Below are 19,270 nucleotides of genomic sequence, written 5' to 3'. Positions count from 1 at the left end.
CTGTGGCACACCCATTCTCTGTCTTCCTCTATCTACCTCTTTCTCTCTCATAAATAAACAAAGAAAAATTAAAAAAAAAAAAACATTAATTAGGCTGGGCTCATACCTTTAATCCCAGCACTTGGGAAGAAGAGGTAGAAGGATTGCTGTGAAGGCTGGAGAGATGGCTTAGTGGTTAAGGCATTTGCCTGCAAAGCCAAAGGACCTCGGTTCAATTTCCCAGGACCCACATAAGCTAGATGCACAAGGTGGCGCATGCATCTGGAGTTCGTTTGCAGTGGCTGGAGGCCCTGGCATGCCCATTCTCTGTCTCTCCCTCTCCCTCTGTCTGACTCTTTCCCTCTCTCGCTCTCTCAAATAAATGAATAAATAAAAAGAAGGATTGAGGGTTCAAGGCAACCCTGAGACCACAGAGGGAATTCCAGGTCAGCCTAGGCTACAGTAAGACCCTACCTCAAAAACAAAACAAAACAAAAAAAATTAATAAAAAGAAAAGAGAAATGTCAGGGCTGGTGAGATGACTTGGTGGTTAAGGCACTTGCCTGCAAAGCCTAAGGACCAGAGTTCGATTCCCCAAAACCCACATAAAGCCAGATACAGAAGGAGGCTCATGCATCTGGTGTTCATTTGCAATGGCTGGGGGCCCTGGCCTACCCATTCTCTCTCTCCCTCCCTCCCTGTTTCTGTTTCACTGTCTCTCAAATAAACAAATAAAAAAAATTGTTTTAAAGATATATACCAGTTCTTACAAGATCTTTTTACTTTAGAGTTATTTTCCAGTTTGTTTCCAACTCAGTAATAAGTGAACTTTGCTTTATAAAATTCACAGTAGTGCCCTCAGCAGGCAGTAAAGTCTGACCGCAAGGATTAGCCAACTATTGCTGTAGGGAAGATTAAAACAAGCAAACAAGAATGTGGGCAGGGCTTGTTACAGGTGCTGAGGGCAATGGGACTTTTCCTAGCACTCTATGGGTTAGAGTGCTGGACACTAATTCCCCAAGCCAGTAACTTTAAAACATATATATATATATTTGTATTTATTTTATGAGATAGAGAGGAGAAAGCGAGAAGGTATAGACACACCAGGGCCTCTTGCTGCTCCAGATAAATGCTGCTTTTTGTTTCTGGTTTTATGTAGGTACTGGGAAATTAAACCTGGATTGACAGGATTTGCAAACAGGCACTTTTAACTGCTGAGCCATCTCCCCAGACCCTCAGAGACTCTCGAGCTCTTTGTCTTATGATCCGCAAAAAATTGACAAGCGTCACAGACTTGTAAGGTAAGAAAAGTCTAGTTTATGAAAATAAAACAGGAAATAAGGTGGAAAAGCTCCCAAGCTGGGAGGGGTTCCAACAGGAAAAGCCGCATAGTAACTTGGATCGGGATTTGTTTGTTTGTTTGTTTTGTGGGTTTTCGAAGTAGGGTCTCCCTCTAGTCCAGGCTTACCTGGAATCCGCTAAGTAGTCTCAGGGTGGCCTTGAACTCATGGGCGATCCTCCTACCTCTGCCTCAAGAGTGCTGGGATTAAAGGCGTGCGCCACCATGCCCGGCTAGGAATATATATGTAACTTTGCTGATAAAAATTATACATCCAGTTTGGATAATCCTCATTGCCAAGTTCAAATGTATATGGAGGACTTTGATTGGTTGGTGGGGAGGGGAGGATTGCTGTCAGCCAGGGAAAAAAAGCCCAAGGAAAATTTAGTTAGGACCAGGAAGCTATCCACAGTGCCACCTTGGATCAGGTGAGTCAGGGTTAGGTTCAAACTGGAGCTGCCTGCCTCCTAAACTTGCCAGGGCAGGTCAGCATTTCTTTCAGACTTGTGTCTCTGACTACCTACAAAAGAAAAGTACCTGGCCGGGCATGGTGGTGCACGCCTTTAATCCCAGCACTTTGGGAGGCAGAGGCAGGAGGATCACTGTAAGTTTGAGACCACTCTGAGACTACATAGTGAACTCCAGGTCAGCCTGGGCTAGAGCAAGGCTTTACCTTGAAAACGTACAAGCAAACAAAACAAAACAGAAAGTGAGAGAGAAAACTAAAGGGATGGGAAACATGGATAAGAAGGGACAAAAGCAGCTGTGTTTCCTGCTGGCTGAGAGGCATAAAGTTCAGCACAACTGACAAATTAAGGTAACCTACAAAGATAACTCAAAAAGGTGAACTATAAACCAGGCGTGGTGACGCACGCCTTTAATCCCAGCACTCGGGAGGCAGAGGCAGGGGGGATCACCATGATTTTGAGGCCACCCTGAGACTCCATAGTGAATTCCAGGTCAGCCTGGGCTAGAGTGAAACCCTACCTCAAAATAAATAAATAAAAAGATGAACTATGCTTACTCAGGACCAAAATGCTGGTGACCTTTGAGCTGAGTTGGTTGGTGGGGAGGGAAGGATTGCTGTCAGCCAGTATTAGCAATCCTTTCACCTCCCTAAACCTGAGCAATGCACCTCATAAAACCACCTTATAATTTCACTGACAGAAAGAAATTCTTGGGGGTGGAGAAATGGCTCTGTGGTTAAAGTGCTTGCCTGCAAAGACCCGGGTTTGATTCTCCAGTACCCATGTAAAGCCAGATGCACAGAGTGGCATATGCACCTGGAATCTGTTTGCACCAGTTGGGGGCCCTAGAACACCCATTCTCTCTGTTGGTCTCTTTTCTCTCTATCCTTCTCTCCTTACAAATAAATAAATAAATAAATAATTTAAAATCTTTAAAAACTGACCTTGAAATCACTACGTAGTCTCAGGGTGGCGTTGAATTCATGGCAATCCTCCTACCTCTGCCGCCAGAGTACTGGGATTAAAGGCATGCACCACCATGCCTGGCCAAAAATTCTTAAAGAATTGAACTGCTCCACATTTGGCAGAGTTTGAGGCCAGCTTGGGCTAGAGCAAGACCTTACCTGGAAAAACAAAAATCGAACTACCAGATTATTTGATGAAATATTACACTATTGCAGGGTGTGGTGGCACACACCTCTAATTCCTTCAATCCCAGTATAGGAAAGGCACAGGTGGGAGGATCACTGAGAGTTCAGGGCCAGTGTGAACCTACAGAGCGAGTGCCAGGTCAATCTAGACTAGAATGAGACCCTACCATGAAAAAAAAAAAAAATATATATATATATAGGGCTGGAGAGATGGCTTAGCGGTTAAGTGCTTGCCTGTGAAGCCTAAGGACCCTGGTTCAAGGCTAAACTCCCCAGGACCCACGTTAGCCAGATGCACAGGGGGGCGCATGCGTCTGGAGTTCATTTGCAGTGGCTGGAGGCCCTGACACATCCATTCTCTCTCTCTCTCTCTCTCTCTCTCAAATAAATAAAAATTAACCAGAAACATTTTTAAAAAACCAATATATATATCTCCATTGTCTCTTATAAACACCATTAGAATTGCAAGTAGAACTTCAGTGCTGAGTGCAATGAGCACAAGGCTTTGCATGCCAGGATACAGACTATATATAATCAGGAGATCATCAACTGGGTGCACAAAGGAAACACCTTTTCCAGGTTCAAAAGAGTCCCAGAACATTCATACAGAAACCTTGTGGGCGCCAGGCATGGTGGCGCACGCCTTTGATCCCAGCACTTGGGAAGCAGAGGTAGGAGGATCGCTGTGAGTTTGAGGCCACGCTGAGACTACGTAGTGAATTGCAGGTCAGTTTGGGCTAGAGTGAGATCCTAAAAAAGAGAGACAGAGGGCTGGAGAGATGGCGTAGCTGTTAAGCGCTTGCCTGTGAAGCCTAAGGACCCTGGTTCGAGGCTCGGTTCCCCAGGTCCCACGTTAGCCAGATGCACAAGGGGGGCGCACGCGTCTGGAGTTCGTTTGCAGAGGCTGGAGGCCCTGGCGCGCCCATTCTCTCTCTCTCCCTCTACCTGTCTTTCTTTCTGTGTCTGTCGCTCTCAAATAAATAAATAAATAATTTAAAAAAAAAGAGAGAGAGACAGAGAGATAGTATGGGCATGCTAGGACCTCTTATCACTGTAAATGAACTCTAGATGCATGTACCGTTTTGTGCATCTTTGTGCATCTGGCTTTATGTGGGCACTAGAGAATTGAAACTGGGCCGTCAGGCTCTGCAAACAAGCTCCTTTAACCACTGAGCCATCTCTCCAGCCCAGTCAATAAATTTTTAAAGAGTTGTGTATGTGTGAAGATTGTTCTACACATACATATATACAGACTTGATCTGCTGTATTTTTTCTAATTATTTTTATTTGTTTATTTATTTGAGGAAGAGAGAGAATGGGCACATCAGGGCCTCCAGCCACTGTAAATGAACTCCAGACGCATGCACCACCTTGTGCGTCTGGCTTACATGGGTGCTAGAAAATCGAATCCGGGTCCTTAGGCTTCACAGGCAAGTGCCTTGACAGCTGTTGCAGTCAAACTCACATTGCTGGCAGAAATCACCAGACCAAGAGCAGCATGTGGGAAAAAGAGGTTTATTTTGGCTTACAGACTTGAGGGGAAGCTCCACGATGGCAGGGGAAAACAATGGCATGAGCAGAGGGTGGACATCACCCCTTGACCAACATAAGGTGGACAATAGCAACAGGAGAGTGTGCCAAACACTGGCAAGGGGAAAACAGCTATAAAACCTGTAAGCCCTTCTTCAACAATACACTGCTTCCAGGAGGCTTTAATTTCCAATTGCTATCAGCTGGAAACCTAGCATTCAGCGCACCTAAGCTCATGGCGGACACCTGAATCAAAGCACGACAGGTAAGCCATCTCTCCAGCCCTTGGTCTACAATATCAAATCTGCTATGTAAATTAACCTCCACGGCAATGGCTGCCTTAACGTGTTGGCTAGTGTGTACGTAGTGTGGTTCATCATTAGCTATACTACTTCCCAGGGATTACAACAGAGGGCACACTATGGCCTATGGCCTACCCGCGTCCCAAAGCACGTGCTCAACCTGTGTACGCAGAGGTGAAGCGGATGTGAGCATGCTTGAAGGAAGAAGCTATGGGCTGGAGAGATTGCTCAGTGGTTAAAGCTGCTTACCTGAATGAACCTCAGGCCAGCAGCCATAATGCAAAGAAAGTGCCCCAAAAGAAACTTGTAGGGCTGGAGAGACAGCTTAGCGGTTAAGGCGTTTGCCTGCAAAGCCAAAGGATCCCGGTTCGATTCTCCAAGACCCATGTAAACCAGATGCACAAGGGGGAGCATGCAATTGGAGTTTGATTGCAGTGGCTGGAGGCCCTAGCACGCCCATTCTCTCTCTCTCTTTTTCTCATTCTCAAATAAATAAAATATATTAAAAAAAAAAAAAAAAGAAACTGGTACCAGGCTACTTTCTTCTGAGAGTCATGAAAACCTTAAACCACATGGCCTAAGTGGAGGGGACCTATCAAAAATCTGGGGTGCTGTGACACAAACCTAGGGCCATGTCCTGGACCGAGCAGCTATGCCACGCTTGAATTCACGCATCCCCATTGCTTTGTCTTGACAGCTTGGTTTCTTTCTGCCCAGGTCAGTCCTGGATAAATTCTCCTTGTGCCTAGACCACACTGAACCCTGATGCCCTGGGGTCTGCTACATTATTATGAAGAAAACCAAGTTTTGTTTTTTTTTTTGGTTTTTTTTTTTTTTTTTTTTTTTTCGAGGCATGGTCTCACTCTGGTCCAGGCTGACCTGGAATTAACTCTGTAGTCTCAGGGTGGCCTTGAACTCATGGCAATCCTCCTACCTCTGCCTCCCGAGTGCTGGGATTAAAGGCGTGCGCCACCACGCCTGGCTGAAAACCAAGTTTTTAATTTGCTCACACAGAAGTATGGACCAAATCAATTCTGGGAAAAACAAAAAAACAAAAAAACAACAACCAGTGTGCTATGTTACATTTTTCTTACCACCTACTGTAAACAGAGGGGGTTAAATTTCTTGGCTTTGAGTTCTTCTTGTGAAAGTCACAAAGCATTTCTTTCTTGATTCCAGCTGTCTTTTGCTGAGCTGGGTAGCTTGGTGGCTCTGGAAGGTGGAGTTTGTGACTCAGAATGGCCCACTGGTTTTAAGGGTTGGCAGAAGTTCTTAAACTCAGATGGCTATTATAAAGGCACTCTGTATTTATTTATTTATTCATTTTTGTTTTTTGTTTTTCAAGGTAGGGTCTCGCTTGAGCCCAGGCTGACCTGGAATTCACTATGTCGTCTCAGGGTGGCCTCGATCTCCAGGTGATCCATCTACCTCTGCCTCCTGAGTACTGGGGATCAAAGGCGCGTGCCACCATGCCCAGCTTTGTATTTTGAAGCCATTGTATAGCTGTTTCATACAAAGGCACTTGTCTGCAAAGCCCAAGAACACATGTTCAAATCTCCAGGTCCTATGTAGCCAGACGCACAGTGACACAAGTGTGCAGTGTTGCACATACTCACAAGGGGCACACATATCTGGAGTTCATTCACTGCAGCTGAAGGGCCCTGGTATGCCCATTCTCTCTCTCTCTCTCTCAAAAATAAAAAAATAAAACAAGCCAGGTGTGGTGGTGCACACTTTTAATCCCAGTGCTTGGGAGGCAGAGGTAGGAGGATTGCCATGAGTTCAAGGCCACCCTGAGACTACATAGTGAATATCAGGTCAGCCTGGGCTAGAGCGAGACCCTACCTCAAAAAGTCAAAAAGAAAAAAGAAAAAGAAAGGAAAAGAAAAAAGAAAGAATAACAAATAAATAAGCAAGTCAGGTGTGGTGGCACATACCTTTGATTCCAGCACTAGGGAGGCAGAGACAGAGCGAGAATGGGCAGACCAGGGCCTCTAGCCACTGTAAACAAATTCTAGATGTATGTGCCACTTTATATGGATGTTGGGAATCAAACTGTTAGGCTTTGAAAGTAGTGCCTTAAGTGCTGAGCCATCTCTCCAGCTCCTATTATTATCATATTTTATTTATTTATTTTTAACTTTATTTTTACTTATTTATTTGAGAGTGAGAAAGAGGCAGAGAGAGGGAGAGAGAGAATGGGCATGCCAGGGCCTCCAGCCACTCTAGACGCATGCACCCCCTTGAGCATCTGGCTTACCGAGGTCCTTTGGCTTTGCAGCCAAATGCCTTAACCGCTAAGCCATCTCTCCAGCCCCTTATTTATTTAATTATTTTTTTTTCTTGAGAGAGAAACACACAGAGAGAAAGAATTGGCACACCAGGGCTTCTAGCCACTGCAGTGGAGCTCCAGATGTGTGCGCCCCCTTGTGCATACGCACAACTTTGTGCATGTGTCACCTTGTGCGTCTGGCTTCTGTGGGATCTGGAGAGTTGAACATGGGTCCGTAGGCTTCGCAGGCAAGTGCCTTAGCTGCTGAGCCATCTACCTGTGCCTGAGTGCTGAGATGATTAAAGACCATACTTGGCTTCATAGGATTCTTAGGTCTCCTCCTGCAGGGCTGGAATGACAAACTTGTGTGACCACACCCAGCTGTTGTTTATGTGGGTTCTGGGGAATCAAACTCAGGTGGTCTCAGGCTTTAGGCTCTCACACTTGCAGCAAGCCCTTTTACCCACTTTGTTTTTCATTTTTTGATGTAGGATCACACTCTAGCTCAGGCTGACCTGGAATTCACTATGTAATCTCAGGCTGGCCTCGAACTCATGGCGATCCTCCTACCTCTGCCTCCTGGGTGCTGGGATTAAAGGCGTGCGCCACCACGCCTGGCAAGCACTCTCCTCGTTTGAAGGACCTTTCAAACATTGCTTCTCTATCATCCATGCTGGCCTGGGTAACACGATCTCACATGAAAGCACGTGGACACCTCCCTGGCTATACCGGAACTCACAGCAAAGAGGGACTGTCTCTCCCCCCCATTCTAATTATTTTTTTCAGGGTGCCTTATGTGTGTGTTGGGGAGATGGACGGTCTCTTAGTTACTTTGCTCACTGCTGTGACAAGACACTTGACAAGCAAGCTAAGGAAGGGTTTATTTTGGCTCCCAGGGTTAGGATCTGGTCCAGCACGGCAGGACAGTAGGGGACAGAGAGACATGAATGCTGCAGCTTCATGTGCTTGCTTGCTTGCTTTGCTTTTCTTAAGTTATTTTTATTTATTTGAGAGAGACAGAGGGAGAGAAAGAGGCAGGTGGGGGGAGAGGGGAGGGTGTGTGTGTGCAGAGAATGGGCGCACCAAGGCTTTTAGCCACTGCAAACAAATGCCAGATGCATGCGCCACCTTGTGCATCTGGCTTACGTGGGTCCTGGGGAATCAAACCTGGGTCCTTTGGCTTTGCAGGCAAGCACCTTAACCACTAAGCCATCTCTCCAGCCCTGCTTTCTCCTCTTTATTCAGCCCAGGACCTCTGCCCATGGATTAGTACTGCCTACATTCAGCGTGTGAATCTTCCTACCTTTATAAACACCCTCACAGACACGCCCAGAGGTTTGTGTCCTAGGTGCTCCATGGTGACAAGATCAACCATCACACAGGGTGTGTGTCAGCTTAAGACACCACTGCCGATCCTATCCCCGGAGCAAGGTGTGCACTGAGTCCCAATTTGTCCTGCCAGAGATAACTTTATATTCTGGGGCCACAGTGGGGGCATAAGCCTAGCCGTAGGGAGTACCTCGCACTCAGAAGATGGGCTTTAGCCAAGCTCTGTTTGTTGTCACTAGGCACCGGGCCAGTTCTCACCAGGAACCATCCCCCACCCCATTGTTTCACACTGAACTGGAGATGTTAGATCGGTTCTCATGAGGTCCCTCCACGCCCTCACCTGAAACCAGAGCATGCGGAATGGAGAGCGACTGGGGAGGTGGCTCAGTGGCCCAAGTCCCGCTGCGCAAGCCTGAGACCCTGAGCTCGGATGCCCAGACGCCACCGTGTGCTGTGGCACATACCTGTCTGGCCAAGCACCGGGCAGATGGGGACAGGAGGAACTCTAGAGCTTACTGGCTGGCCTGTCTAGGTGAACTGGTGAGCTGTAGGTTCAGTGAAATTCTACTTCAAAGAATACAGTAGAAGCCGGGTGTGGTGGCGCCCTTGGGAGGCAGAGGTAGGAGGATCGCTGTGAGTTCGAGGCCACCCTGAGAATACATAGCGAATCCCAGGTCAGCCTGAGCTAGTAGAGTGAGAGACCCTACCTTGAAAAAACAAAAGAAAAAAAATAATACAGTAGAGAGAGACTGAGGAAGAAACAGACATCAACTTCTGGTCTCCATAGGCATGCACACATGTGCACCCACACACATGCCCATGTACACAAACATGCATACATACCACACACATACATGAAAAAAGTAAAGTCAGAGACTAGAGCTCACCAGGACCCCAACTGTTAGTTAGCCAGATAAAAAGACCAAAAGCTGCTCATGTCCAGGGTCATAATTAGCTGGGCATTTAATACAGATATCAAAGAACTAAGAAGTCTAAATACGGCAGCAATGAAAATTCAATAGATGCCAGGGGCACCTCAAGGATGGCTTTGTGGACACCAGAGAGGGGCTGGGCCCCACAGGGAAGGGTGTTATAGGGTGTGCATAAACCAAGGTGCAGGAAGGGAAGGTCAAAGCATTGGAACTTCTCAAAACAAACACACGAGACTCAACTTAATAAGCATGGAACAAAACTAATTCAATCATTTATTTCATTCACTCTGTGTGGGCTGGTTCAGCCCCTCTAAAGGGGAAGACAGAGCCTTTCTTTTAGCTTCAAGTGAACTCAGTTGCCTTCCAGCAATACAATAATAGAATTATAACATCATAATTTCAAAGGGGAAAGTGTGGGGGGGAGGAAGGGAATTACCATGGGATATTTTTTTATAATCATGGAAAATGTTAATAAAAATAAAATAAAATAAAATAGTTTTTAAAATAAAAAAAAAGAATTATCCTATATCCCCATAAAAGCAAAGTCCTGGTACTTAATTTTGGGGATAAGAAAACGTTTACTTGGGCTGGAGAAATAGCTTAGGGGTTAAACGCTTGCCTGTGAAGCCTAAGGACCCCGGTTTGAGGTTTGAGGCTCGGTTCCCCAGGACCTATGTTAGCCAGATGCACAGGGGCGCATGCATCTGGAGTTTGTTTGCAGTGGCTGGAGGCCCTGGTGCACCCATTCTCTCTCTCAAATAAATAAATAAAAATAAACCAAAATTTTTTTTTAAGTTTTATTTACCCTGTAGTGCCTGCTAACTCTGTCTTCATTTCTTCATAGCATTCTATCACTATTTAGAAATTTTTTTTGTTTTTGTTTTTCGAGGTAGGGTCTCACTGTAGTCCAGGCTCACCTGCAATTCACTATGTAGTCTCAGGGTAGCCTCAAACTCACAGCAATTCTATTTCTGCCTCCCAGGTGCTGGGATTAAAGGCATGGGCCACCACACCCAGCACTATCCAGAATTTTTAAAAAGTAAATTGAAAGCCGGGTGTGGTGGCGCATGCCTTTAATCACAGAACTCGGGAGGCAGAGGTAGGAGGATCACCATGAGTTTGAGGCCAGCCTGAGACTACATAGTGAATTCCAGGTCAGCCTGGGCTAGAGTGAAACCCTACCTTGAAAAAAAAAAAGAGTAAATTGACCAATGACACTCAATGGGAACTTTTACATTTGCTGATATTTTATTTTCCAAATATTTGAGAGAGTGTGTGTGCGTGCGTGTCTGTGAGTGTGAAAGGGTGTGGCAGAGCTCCCTGTCACTGCAAATAAATCCTAGATAGGTGTGCCACCTCGTACATCTGCAGTGCAGAAGTGAATCCAGGCTGTCAGGCTTTGCAAGCAAGTCCTTTTAACCGCTGAACCATCTCTCCAGTCCCTGGAATTTTTTTTTTTATTAGTTTTGGAATTTAAAATATTTGTTTGGATATTGGTCATTAGCCAACCATACATGCAGACTCATGCACATGCATGTGTACACACATACACAGATACAAGCTTCCAGAAAAGCAGTGCCTCAAGCTCCTTAGGGTTCTGTATCTCTTTTTGTTTTATTTATTATTATTATTATTGTTAGTTTTGTGGTAAGGTCTTGCTGTAGCCCAGGCTGGCCTCACAGCGATCCTCCTATCTCTGCCTCCCAAGTGCTGGGATTAAAGGCATGTGCCACCACGCCCGGCTTTGTGTGTTTTAAGGCCTGTCAGGAACCAGAGCATGTTTCACATTTTCTGGACTAATGAAAGGATTAATCCATGTGTTAGGGCAACCACACCAAATGCAGTTCCACTTGTAAGTTGTGCTTTAATTTCTGCAATGAGACACGATGCAGTGAGACACAAGTACAAACTTTCATTATGCATCAAGAAAATAAACAGCACATTTATACAGACTTAGCCCAACAGCTTATTCCCTTAAAATTTTTTGAATTTAATTAAAGCTAGTTTATCTTCAGTGTAAAAACCTGGAGGTATAAACAAACTTATGATACTATATACAGTAAGTTATTAATGTACATTTCCAAACTTGCACAGTGCAGCATTTTAAAGAAACGATCTGATTTCAGCTTTTACTGTTAAGTATAATCCACATCTTAATCTTGAATAAAAATTGCACAATATATAAACCCACTGAAAGTTCTGTACACAAATACAAGTTATAGATATCTGATTCCAAATATAAATACATAAATCGTCATGACCTTACAGGTTACAAGAGCTTGCTTATATTTTTATTGTGATTTTAAAAAAATCGTAGAAAATTTCAAAGCACATTCATCTGCTATGACAAAGGCCATGACCTTGTGCCTTTAAACCACACGGTGTGAAGTGTAAAGCAGCACACGGGCATTTCTGGAGTGGGAAGGACAGACTGCAGAGGCTACCATATATATGGTACCAGAAACAGCTCATAGCGTCCTGGGGCAGTGAGCGGAGAAGCAGGTGAAGTGAGAGAGAGCTGGGAGGTCCACAGATCGCAGGGGCCAAGCCAAAGGACAATATATACTGACAACTTCTACTGCAAGCCTAACGCAAACCTAACAGACTCTCTGTTTGTTTTGATTTGTTATCATTGTTTTTTTGAGGTAGGGTCTCACTCTAGTTCAGGCTGACCTGGGATTCACTATATGGTCTCAAAGTCATGGCGATCCTCCTACCTCTGCCTCTCGAGTGCTGGGATTAAAGGTGTGCACCACCACACTGGGGTTGTCTTTCTTTCTTTCTTTCTTTTTTGAGGTAGAGTCTCACTGTAGCCCAGGCTGACCTGGAACTCACTCTCTAGTCCTAGGCTGGCCTTGACTTCACAGGGACCCTCCTACCTCTGCCTCCCAAGAGCTGAGGCTAAAGGCGTGCGCCACCACTCCTGGCTCTGAAAGACTTTGTTAAGGCAACTAAGACTGAGCACACTTGGCCCCAGAAGCCCAAGCCCTGTCCACCCCCCAACGGGTCATCCCAACAAGCTGGCGTGGCTCACGCATCAGCGTGGAGTGGGAGACACACAAAGCGACGGCATGTTCCAAAGACGGCTCAGTGCGACTCAGAAACTCCTCGCCACGAACAGCTTCCAAACTTCTCACTGCCCTGGAGGAACCACAAGTTCTTCTCCTTACAGAACATTCAGGCTGGGTGATACTCTGAACAGCAAATAATATAAAAGGTAAACCACTTGAGACATTCTAACACAAGTTTTTTTTTTTTCCTTCTTCCCTCTGTGGGATTGGACAAGGTTCCATTGATAAAACGGATCATTACAAAGCATACTTTCATATATTAAAAAAATATAAGTCTTTTAGATCTATGAAGGTGACTAGGCATAGTGAAATTTCTTCTATGGCTTTTGAAATCACTGAGGTATCATGTGATAATCATCACTTCTGACACTTAGGTTTTCCTGTGAAAGCCACATTCAAAAGTGACCCACTCCAGCATTTGTGAAAGTGACTAACTCAGAAGGAAAGGGAAGGAGCTGAGGGGCTGCTGTAAAAACCGCAAGGTCACGGGCGGGCGCTCCAGCTGTGATTGGAAAAGAAAAACATGAATGCACACATGGAGAGGCTCCAAAGAATGGAAGCTCTCTGGACACAGGCAGAGACTCCCCAGTGTAACCAAACAGTTCAGCGGCAAGACACCAGGACAGATGTGCACCAAGGCAGGCGGCAGAGGGGGACGCGGCGAGGGGCATGGAGTAAGAGGAAACCCTGGAGTTGTCAGCACAGGAAAGGAGACAGGTGGCTGGCTAGCCCGCTGCCCCTGTGACATGCTGCGGTCCAGGAGGAAGGGCCGAGGGGCTGAGTGCCCGGATGACGGGCACCAGGGGAACCTGCAGCTTTCTGAAGACGAGGGGCGCAGAAAGGGACTTGGGGCTTGTGGTGGTGCACACCAGGAGGCAACTGCTGAGGAGGCAGGAGGGGCAGGAGAAAGCGAAGATGCTAGGTTTAAGTAAGTCCACACATCTTAACGCTCCACCTCCATCTTTCCTTGACACGAACGTCACACGTATGGTGAACCTACTCGTGACTGGGATGGGCTGTAGCGAATCTTATTCCCAATGGCTGTCATGTTTCTTGGCACAGAAAAGATTAGAAAAAAGGATATTTTTTTAGTAGCAAACTAGCCATTAAAGATTTTTTTTTTTGAGGTAGGGTCTAGCTCCAGCCCAGGCTGATCTGAAATTTACTCAGTAGTCCCAGGCTAGCCTCAAACTCACAGTGATCCTCCTACCTCTGCCTCCTGCATGCCAGAATTAAAGGCGTGTGCCACCATGCCCAACCCCATTACCTATTTTATATTCCATTTCAGCATCAGAAAATGGCCACGATCCTGTGGCAGGTCGAGTAGGAATGTCTTCCTATTAACACAACTAGAGATGGTTTTAATTGCATAGTCGTCCAAAACTATGGAACAAAGAGGAGAGAGAACCAGCTCTCTTCCTGAAAACCCAGGTTTTCTCCAGCAGAGCACTGGACTAACGAGCCCGCCAGCGCTGATGTGACACCAGCCCTTGCAACAACTGTCCCAATAGCCCACAGGCCTCCTTGGACCATGGCTGAGGACAGAAGTCACACGTCGCCCAGGTCTACAAACTCATCTTCTCGTTTGGCCAGATCGTCTTCATCTCCCAAGGCTTTCCAGCTGCTGGTGGGAAGAACGGGCTTGGACGAGGGCCGCTGGAGCAGGGCGAAAGGGAACAGGGAGGACAGGCGGGCAGAGTTCCTGGGCAGGCAGGGAGCCCCGGCAGGGAGGGCTTCGGCGCCCCGGTGTCGCTCGTTGATTTTCTCCTGCAAGCTCTGTACTTCCTCCATCATCTCCAAGAGTTTGCCCATGGTGGCCACTCTGCCACCACCTACGATCTGGGCTTCCGGAATCCAGCGCAGGTAGCGCTGGGCCCAGACTTTGATCTCTGGCCCCTCGATGTGTGGCAAGAGCAAGCCATGGTAGTCCACAGGCTTACTATGCCAGTTCTCGTAGAATTCGCGAAAGCTGTCGGGAAACTCGTCCGAAGAGTTAATAAACTTACTGATCCTCTTGCCCAGAAGGTTTTTAATTAGATGATCCGTTTCTTCCCTGAAAAATCCTTTCTTGGGAGATGACTTAGATTGGGTAAGTGGCAAAGAAAGTTGTCTTTGATGCTTTGAGAGAAAACACAAAAGAGAATGTCTGTTACTACAACAAGCAAGGTTTGAGCAGTCGGTATATCCCAGGGAGCACAACTGCTTTGACCAGCCTCAGGAGACGTGAGGAGGACTTGCCGACCAAAGCAGGTCTGAGGAGCCAGTTTAACTGAAGATAGCTTAGATTTAAGGGAGCCTGGCTTTTTCTTGTCTTTGTTTATTTTTTGAGGCAGGGTCTGACTTGGAATTCCCTCTGTAGCCCAGGCTATTCTGGAATTCAGGGTGTACCTCCTACTTCAGCCTTCCAAGTGCGGGGATGCAAGACACGAGCCACCGCGCCCGACTTTGACTTTTATTTATTCCTTTATTTAGAGGGAATGGGCACGCCACGACCTTCAGCCTGCTGCGAATAAACTCTAGACGCTTGTGTCCCTTGTGCACATGTGTGACATTGTGTGCTTGTGTCACTGCTTCTGGCTACGTGGCATCTGGAGATCTGAACATGGGTTCTTAGGCTTAACAGGCAAATGCCTTAACTGCTAAGTCATCTCGCTAGGCCCCTTTGAGTTTTTAAGACTGTCTTGCTATATAGCCCTGGCTGACTGGAACTTGCTATGTAGAACAGGCTGACCTTAAGCTTGTAGCAATCCTCCTGCCTCTGCCTCCAGAGGGCAGAGATCCTAAGTGTGTGTACTGATATACCTGGCACATTTTTCTAAGGGAGCCAAATGTTTTTTGAGAACTTTAGAGCTGTTATTAAGTATTTTTGGGGGGATGGGGGAGAAGGGTGTTTTAAGGTAGGGTCTTACTCTAGCCCAGGCTGACCTGGAATTCACTATATATATATATATCTCAGGGTGGCCTTGAACTCATGGAGATCCTCCTACGTCTGCCTCCTGAGTGATGGTATTTTGAATGCCTTCAAGGGAGGAATGTTGAAGAATCTATTTTAGGAACAAAATATTAGCTTATCAGTGGGAATTGTGGCTGAACGACTAGGAAAAGAGGCAGGTGGGAGCAAAAAGGAATTTTGCTATGAGGAACTGGTTAACTTGGCCAGATATTGTTGTCTGACAACCTGTGTGGAGCAGAAAACCTAAAAGCATTAAACTATCTTCCTCCTCTATGAGTTTATTTGTAACAACAACAACAAAAAACAAACATACATTGTGAGAGGGTTATGAAGATAGACCAGGAGGTTCTGGGAATTTATCAGTGGCTAAAGGAGTAAAACCCACAAGCTGTTTTCTGCCAAGCCTGTGAATTTAAGACCACCCTTCACAGTGAAAATGGAGGGGCATGTGGCTCACAGCTGTGACCCCAGCACTTGGAAGGCTGAAGCAGGAAAACTATCATGAGTTTGGGGCCAACGTGGGCTATAATGTGCAACAATGCTACAAACAAACAATGACCCGATTATAAAGTTACTTTTAAGCCCAGAGGGGTGGCGCATGACTTTAACCCCAGTACTTCGGAGGCAGAGGTAGGAGGATCACTGTGAGTTCAAGGCCATCCTGAGACTGCATAGTGAATTCCAGGTCAGCTTGGGCTACAATAAGACCCTACTCAAACACACACACACCCGTTACTTTTGGACTAACTCTGTAATCATGTGTGACATTTCTACAAGTGGGTATTCCTTAGACACATGCTTATAAAAGGAGTATTTCCTTATTATAGATTAACAATAAAAACACAAAGCAGCAGGGTGCGGGGGCTCAGCTGTGATCCCAGCACTCAGGAAGCTAGGGTAGGACCACTGAGCGAGATCCTGTGTGAAGGAGAAAAAAGAGTGAAAGCAGTTTTTTGTAACGGCACAGTTCAGAGGTGGGCAGGGCTGTTTGGACTCTATCTGGGAGCGGGAAGGAAAGGTAAAGGCAGACATTGTGATTTCTCGTCTCTGCAGTGACCAAGCTGGGTTGGGCAGGAACAGGGAACAGAAGGGAAACCTAACTGCCAGTGAGGATTGTTGGCTGCCAAGCTCTGAACGCACCCTGGTCTTGGAAACGCTGCCTCCCCATCTCCCAAGGGAAGGGAACAGCAGGGGGGACGGATGGGGCAGGACAAGTGCAGAGCCGGGGGTGGCCCAGGGCTCAGCTGACGCTGCACTGCATGCTTGAGCGAGCAGGTCTCCCTCTCTCTCTCTTTATGGTTTCTCGAGGTAGGGTCTCATTCTAGCCCCAGGCTGACCTGGAATTCACCAGGTAGTCTCAGGGTGGCCTCGAACTCCTGGCGATCCTCCTACCTCTGCCTCCCCAGTGCTGGAATTAAAGGTGTGCGCCACCATGCCTGGCAGAGCCTCTCCTGGGCCATCTGTTCTCTCATCAGGGTGCCCCAACACAGCACCTAGTTCCTACCTGAAGGCCTCAGGTCCTCGGTGCCTGGCCCCAACCCTGCTTTATTTGCTGGAACTGAAACATTCCAGCCTTTGGGGTCACATCTCTCCTTCCAGCCTATCTTGGAGTTGACATCACTAGCCACTATGAGAAGAAAAGACAAGTAGAGAAACCAGAACAGGAAAAGGGTGAAATGCATTCTGAGCGAGGGGCGGCCTAACTGTCTGGGGTCTCTGGCCCCGCGCACACCTAGCTGAGCTCGGGAGAAGTGGTCAGACAACCACCAGGGGGCAGAGCACAGTGCAGAAAAGTTCATCTCTGGCCACAGCAATTCTGGTCAAGCTAAAAGAAGCTTGTACCAAAAAAGGAACCTTCCAACCCAGGCCTCAGTGCAGCAAAAAGGGCCGAGTGGCAGCCGACACTGTCTCCAAGTACTGGCTCTGTGTCACCAAGGCCCCCAGCCCTCTTTAGACTTGAACCATGCCTCACACCGGGGTGGAGTGGGCTCCAGGAAGGGCAGTGGTGGAGCAGATGGTGGCAGAACGCTGACTTGGATTGGTCGTCACTGCTCTTCCTGTTCTAGGTTCTTCAGTGAGCCATTCCAGGGCAGGGGCAGCTGGGAAATGCTGTTTAAGTTGCTTATCACTCAGGGAACCTTGGGGTGCAGTAACTAGTAAAATGCCTAAAAGGAAAATAAAGCTTTGAGATCTGTGGTTTACAATGCGGCTTGGCAAACTGTAGCACTTGGGCTAAAGCTGGCATGGCACATGTTTCTGTAAACCCTGGAACACAGTGGTGCCCATTATGTATCGTCTAGAACTACCTTTTTTTTTTTTTTTTTTTTTTAAAGTAGGATCTCTTTCTCGCTCATGCTGACCTGAAAGTCACTATGTCGTCTCAGGGTAGCCTTGAACTCACGGTGATCCTCCTACTTCTGCCTCCCAGGTGCTGGGGTTTAAAGGCATGCGCCTCCACGCCTGACTACAACTACTTTTATGCTACATAACAGAGCAGATACTTGGGACAGACAGGATGGCCTTGGACAGAAAGCTTGCCAACCCTCTGCATGGTAAGAAAAGTCTTATGATGAAGTCGATGCACTAACATGTATTGAGTGAAATCTATGAGACCCAGTGTTCCATTTTTGGCTGTGTTTTGTTGTTTTCAAGGCAGGGCCTCACTCTAGCCCAGGCTGGCCTGGAACTCACAGCTATTCTCCTACATCAGCCATCTGAGGGCTGGGTTGAAGGTGTGCACCTCCACGCCTGGCCCAACGCTCCTTTCACACCACTGGCCGCACATGAAGACAGGGTTCTGAGACATGGTTCCTTCCGTGCAGTGTGACCGGGACAACAGCATTCTCCGTGGCATTCTGCCAACAGCCACATCTCGTCAGAGGGAGGGCTGCCTAACTGGAGTAGAGAATTCTCTCGAGTCGCAACGACCTGCGCGTCCCAGATCCTGGCCCTGCACGCTTCTTCAAGGGCGAAGCACGCGCTGAGATGCGAGTCGCTTCGTCCTGGTGTGTGTGTGCATGGGGGCAGGAGAAGGGGGTGAGACACACACTGCTTACTTTGAAACGCATTCCTTTCCGCTGGCTCTTGTCCAGTTTTGGTTTTTCCACATAGAGAGGGTTTCTCAGCAGTGTCTGGGCTTTGGGTTCAAACTGTACGGACCAGTCCCACACGGTGAGCAGAGTCAAAGGTTTGCTTTGTGCATCCGGGCTTTCCCTACCCTGCCAAAACAAGCAGAGGTCAGCAAGGCTTCCAGGGAAGGCTGGGCAGCAAGCCTCTCAGCAACAGGCACCAGGAAGGCGCTCTAGCCCGGCTGCAGCCGAATGCTGTGGCACCTCACTTCTTGAGACTGAGGCTTACCAGAAGCTCTTGGTGGGGAGGGTGACAAGGACACTTGTGTTCAGTATACCTCATGCCAGCCACTTGGCTGGGCACTTTCACAACAAACTCATGAGCTAACTCCTATTTTTTCCAGTCTCTTAGTTGATGAAACCGAGGCTCAGAAAGCTGAAGCTAATTAGCAAGCTGCAGGGCTGGGGTCTGAACGCAGGGCCATTTGATTCAGACACTCAGGTTTTGTTGTGCCCAGTTCCTTGTAAAATCTGGCAGTTCTGCCAACTTGAGCCTTCCCAGAGGCAACAGAAGGCTGGCTGGAGCCACCAAGACTAACACAGAGAGCTTATCCTGGGAGCACAGGCTCAGGAGGGACAACAGGGCTTGAAGATGCAAACTCGGAGCCTGTCTTCTCTGTTCCCCTGGTGTCAACTCCTGTCCCAAAGTGACTCCAGTCTTCACGCTAACAAAGGGGGCATCTGGTCTACCTTTGAGAACGTTTCCTTCTCTTTTGGCATAACTGCTCAGCTCCTATACTTGCTTCCAGCCCCTGGGCTAGTTATTCTGTCTCTACGTGCTCAGGGATGGTCACCTATGATGGTGGGGATGAGAATG

At 47.2% G+C, this 19,270-nt stretch overlaps 1 protein-coding gene across 2 annotated transcripts in view; it reads right to left on the bottom strand.

Annotated features, from left to right (window-relative positions):
- Positions 1-12,534: 12,534 nt before the first annotated feature.
- Mtmr12 (myotubularin related protein 12) overlaps positions 12,535-19,270 on the bottom strand; it is an 89,166-nt gene continuing 82,430 nt past the window's right edge. For both annotated transcript variants that reach the window (XM_045132648.1, XM_045132649.1), the window contains exons 15-16: positions 18,382-18,543; positions 12,535-14,490 (exon numbers count right to left, since the gene is read on the bottom strand). In XM_045132648.1, coding sequence (XP_044988583.1) covers positions 13,921-14,490; positions 18,382-18,543 — 732 coding nt within the window. In that variant the 3' untranslated portion in view covers positions 12,535-13,920. The remainder of the gene's footprint in view (positions 14,491-18,381; positions 18,544-19,270) is intronic.

Source organism: Jaculus jaculus, chromosome 13 (genome assembly GCF_020740685.1).
Source record: "Jaculus jaculus isolate mJacJac1 chromosome 13, mJacJac1.mat.Y.cur, whole genome shotgun sequence".
NCBI classification, from domain to species: Eukaryota; Metazoa; Chordata; class Mammalia; order Rodentia; family Dipodidae; genus Jaculus; species Jaculus jaculus.
Note: the sequence above shows the minus strand (reverse complement) of the source record. Positions and strands in the feature narration are given on the sequence as shown.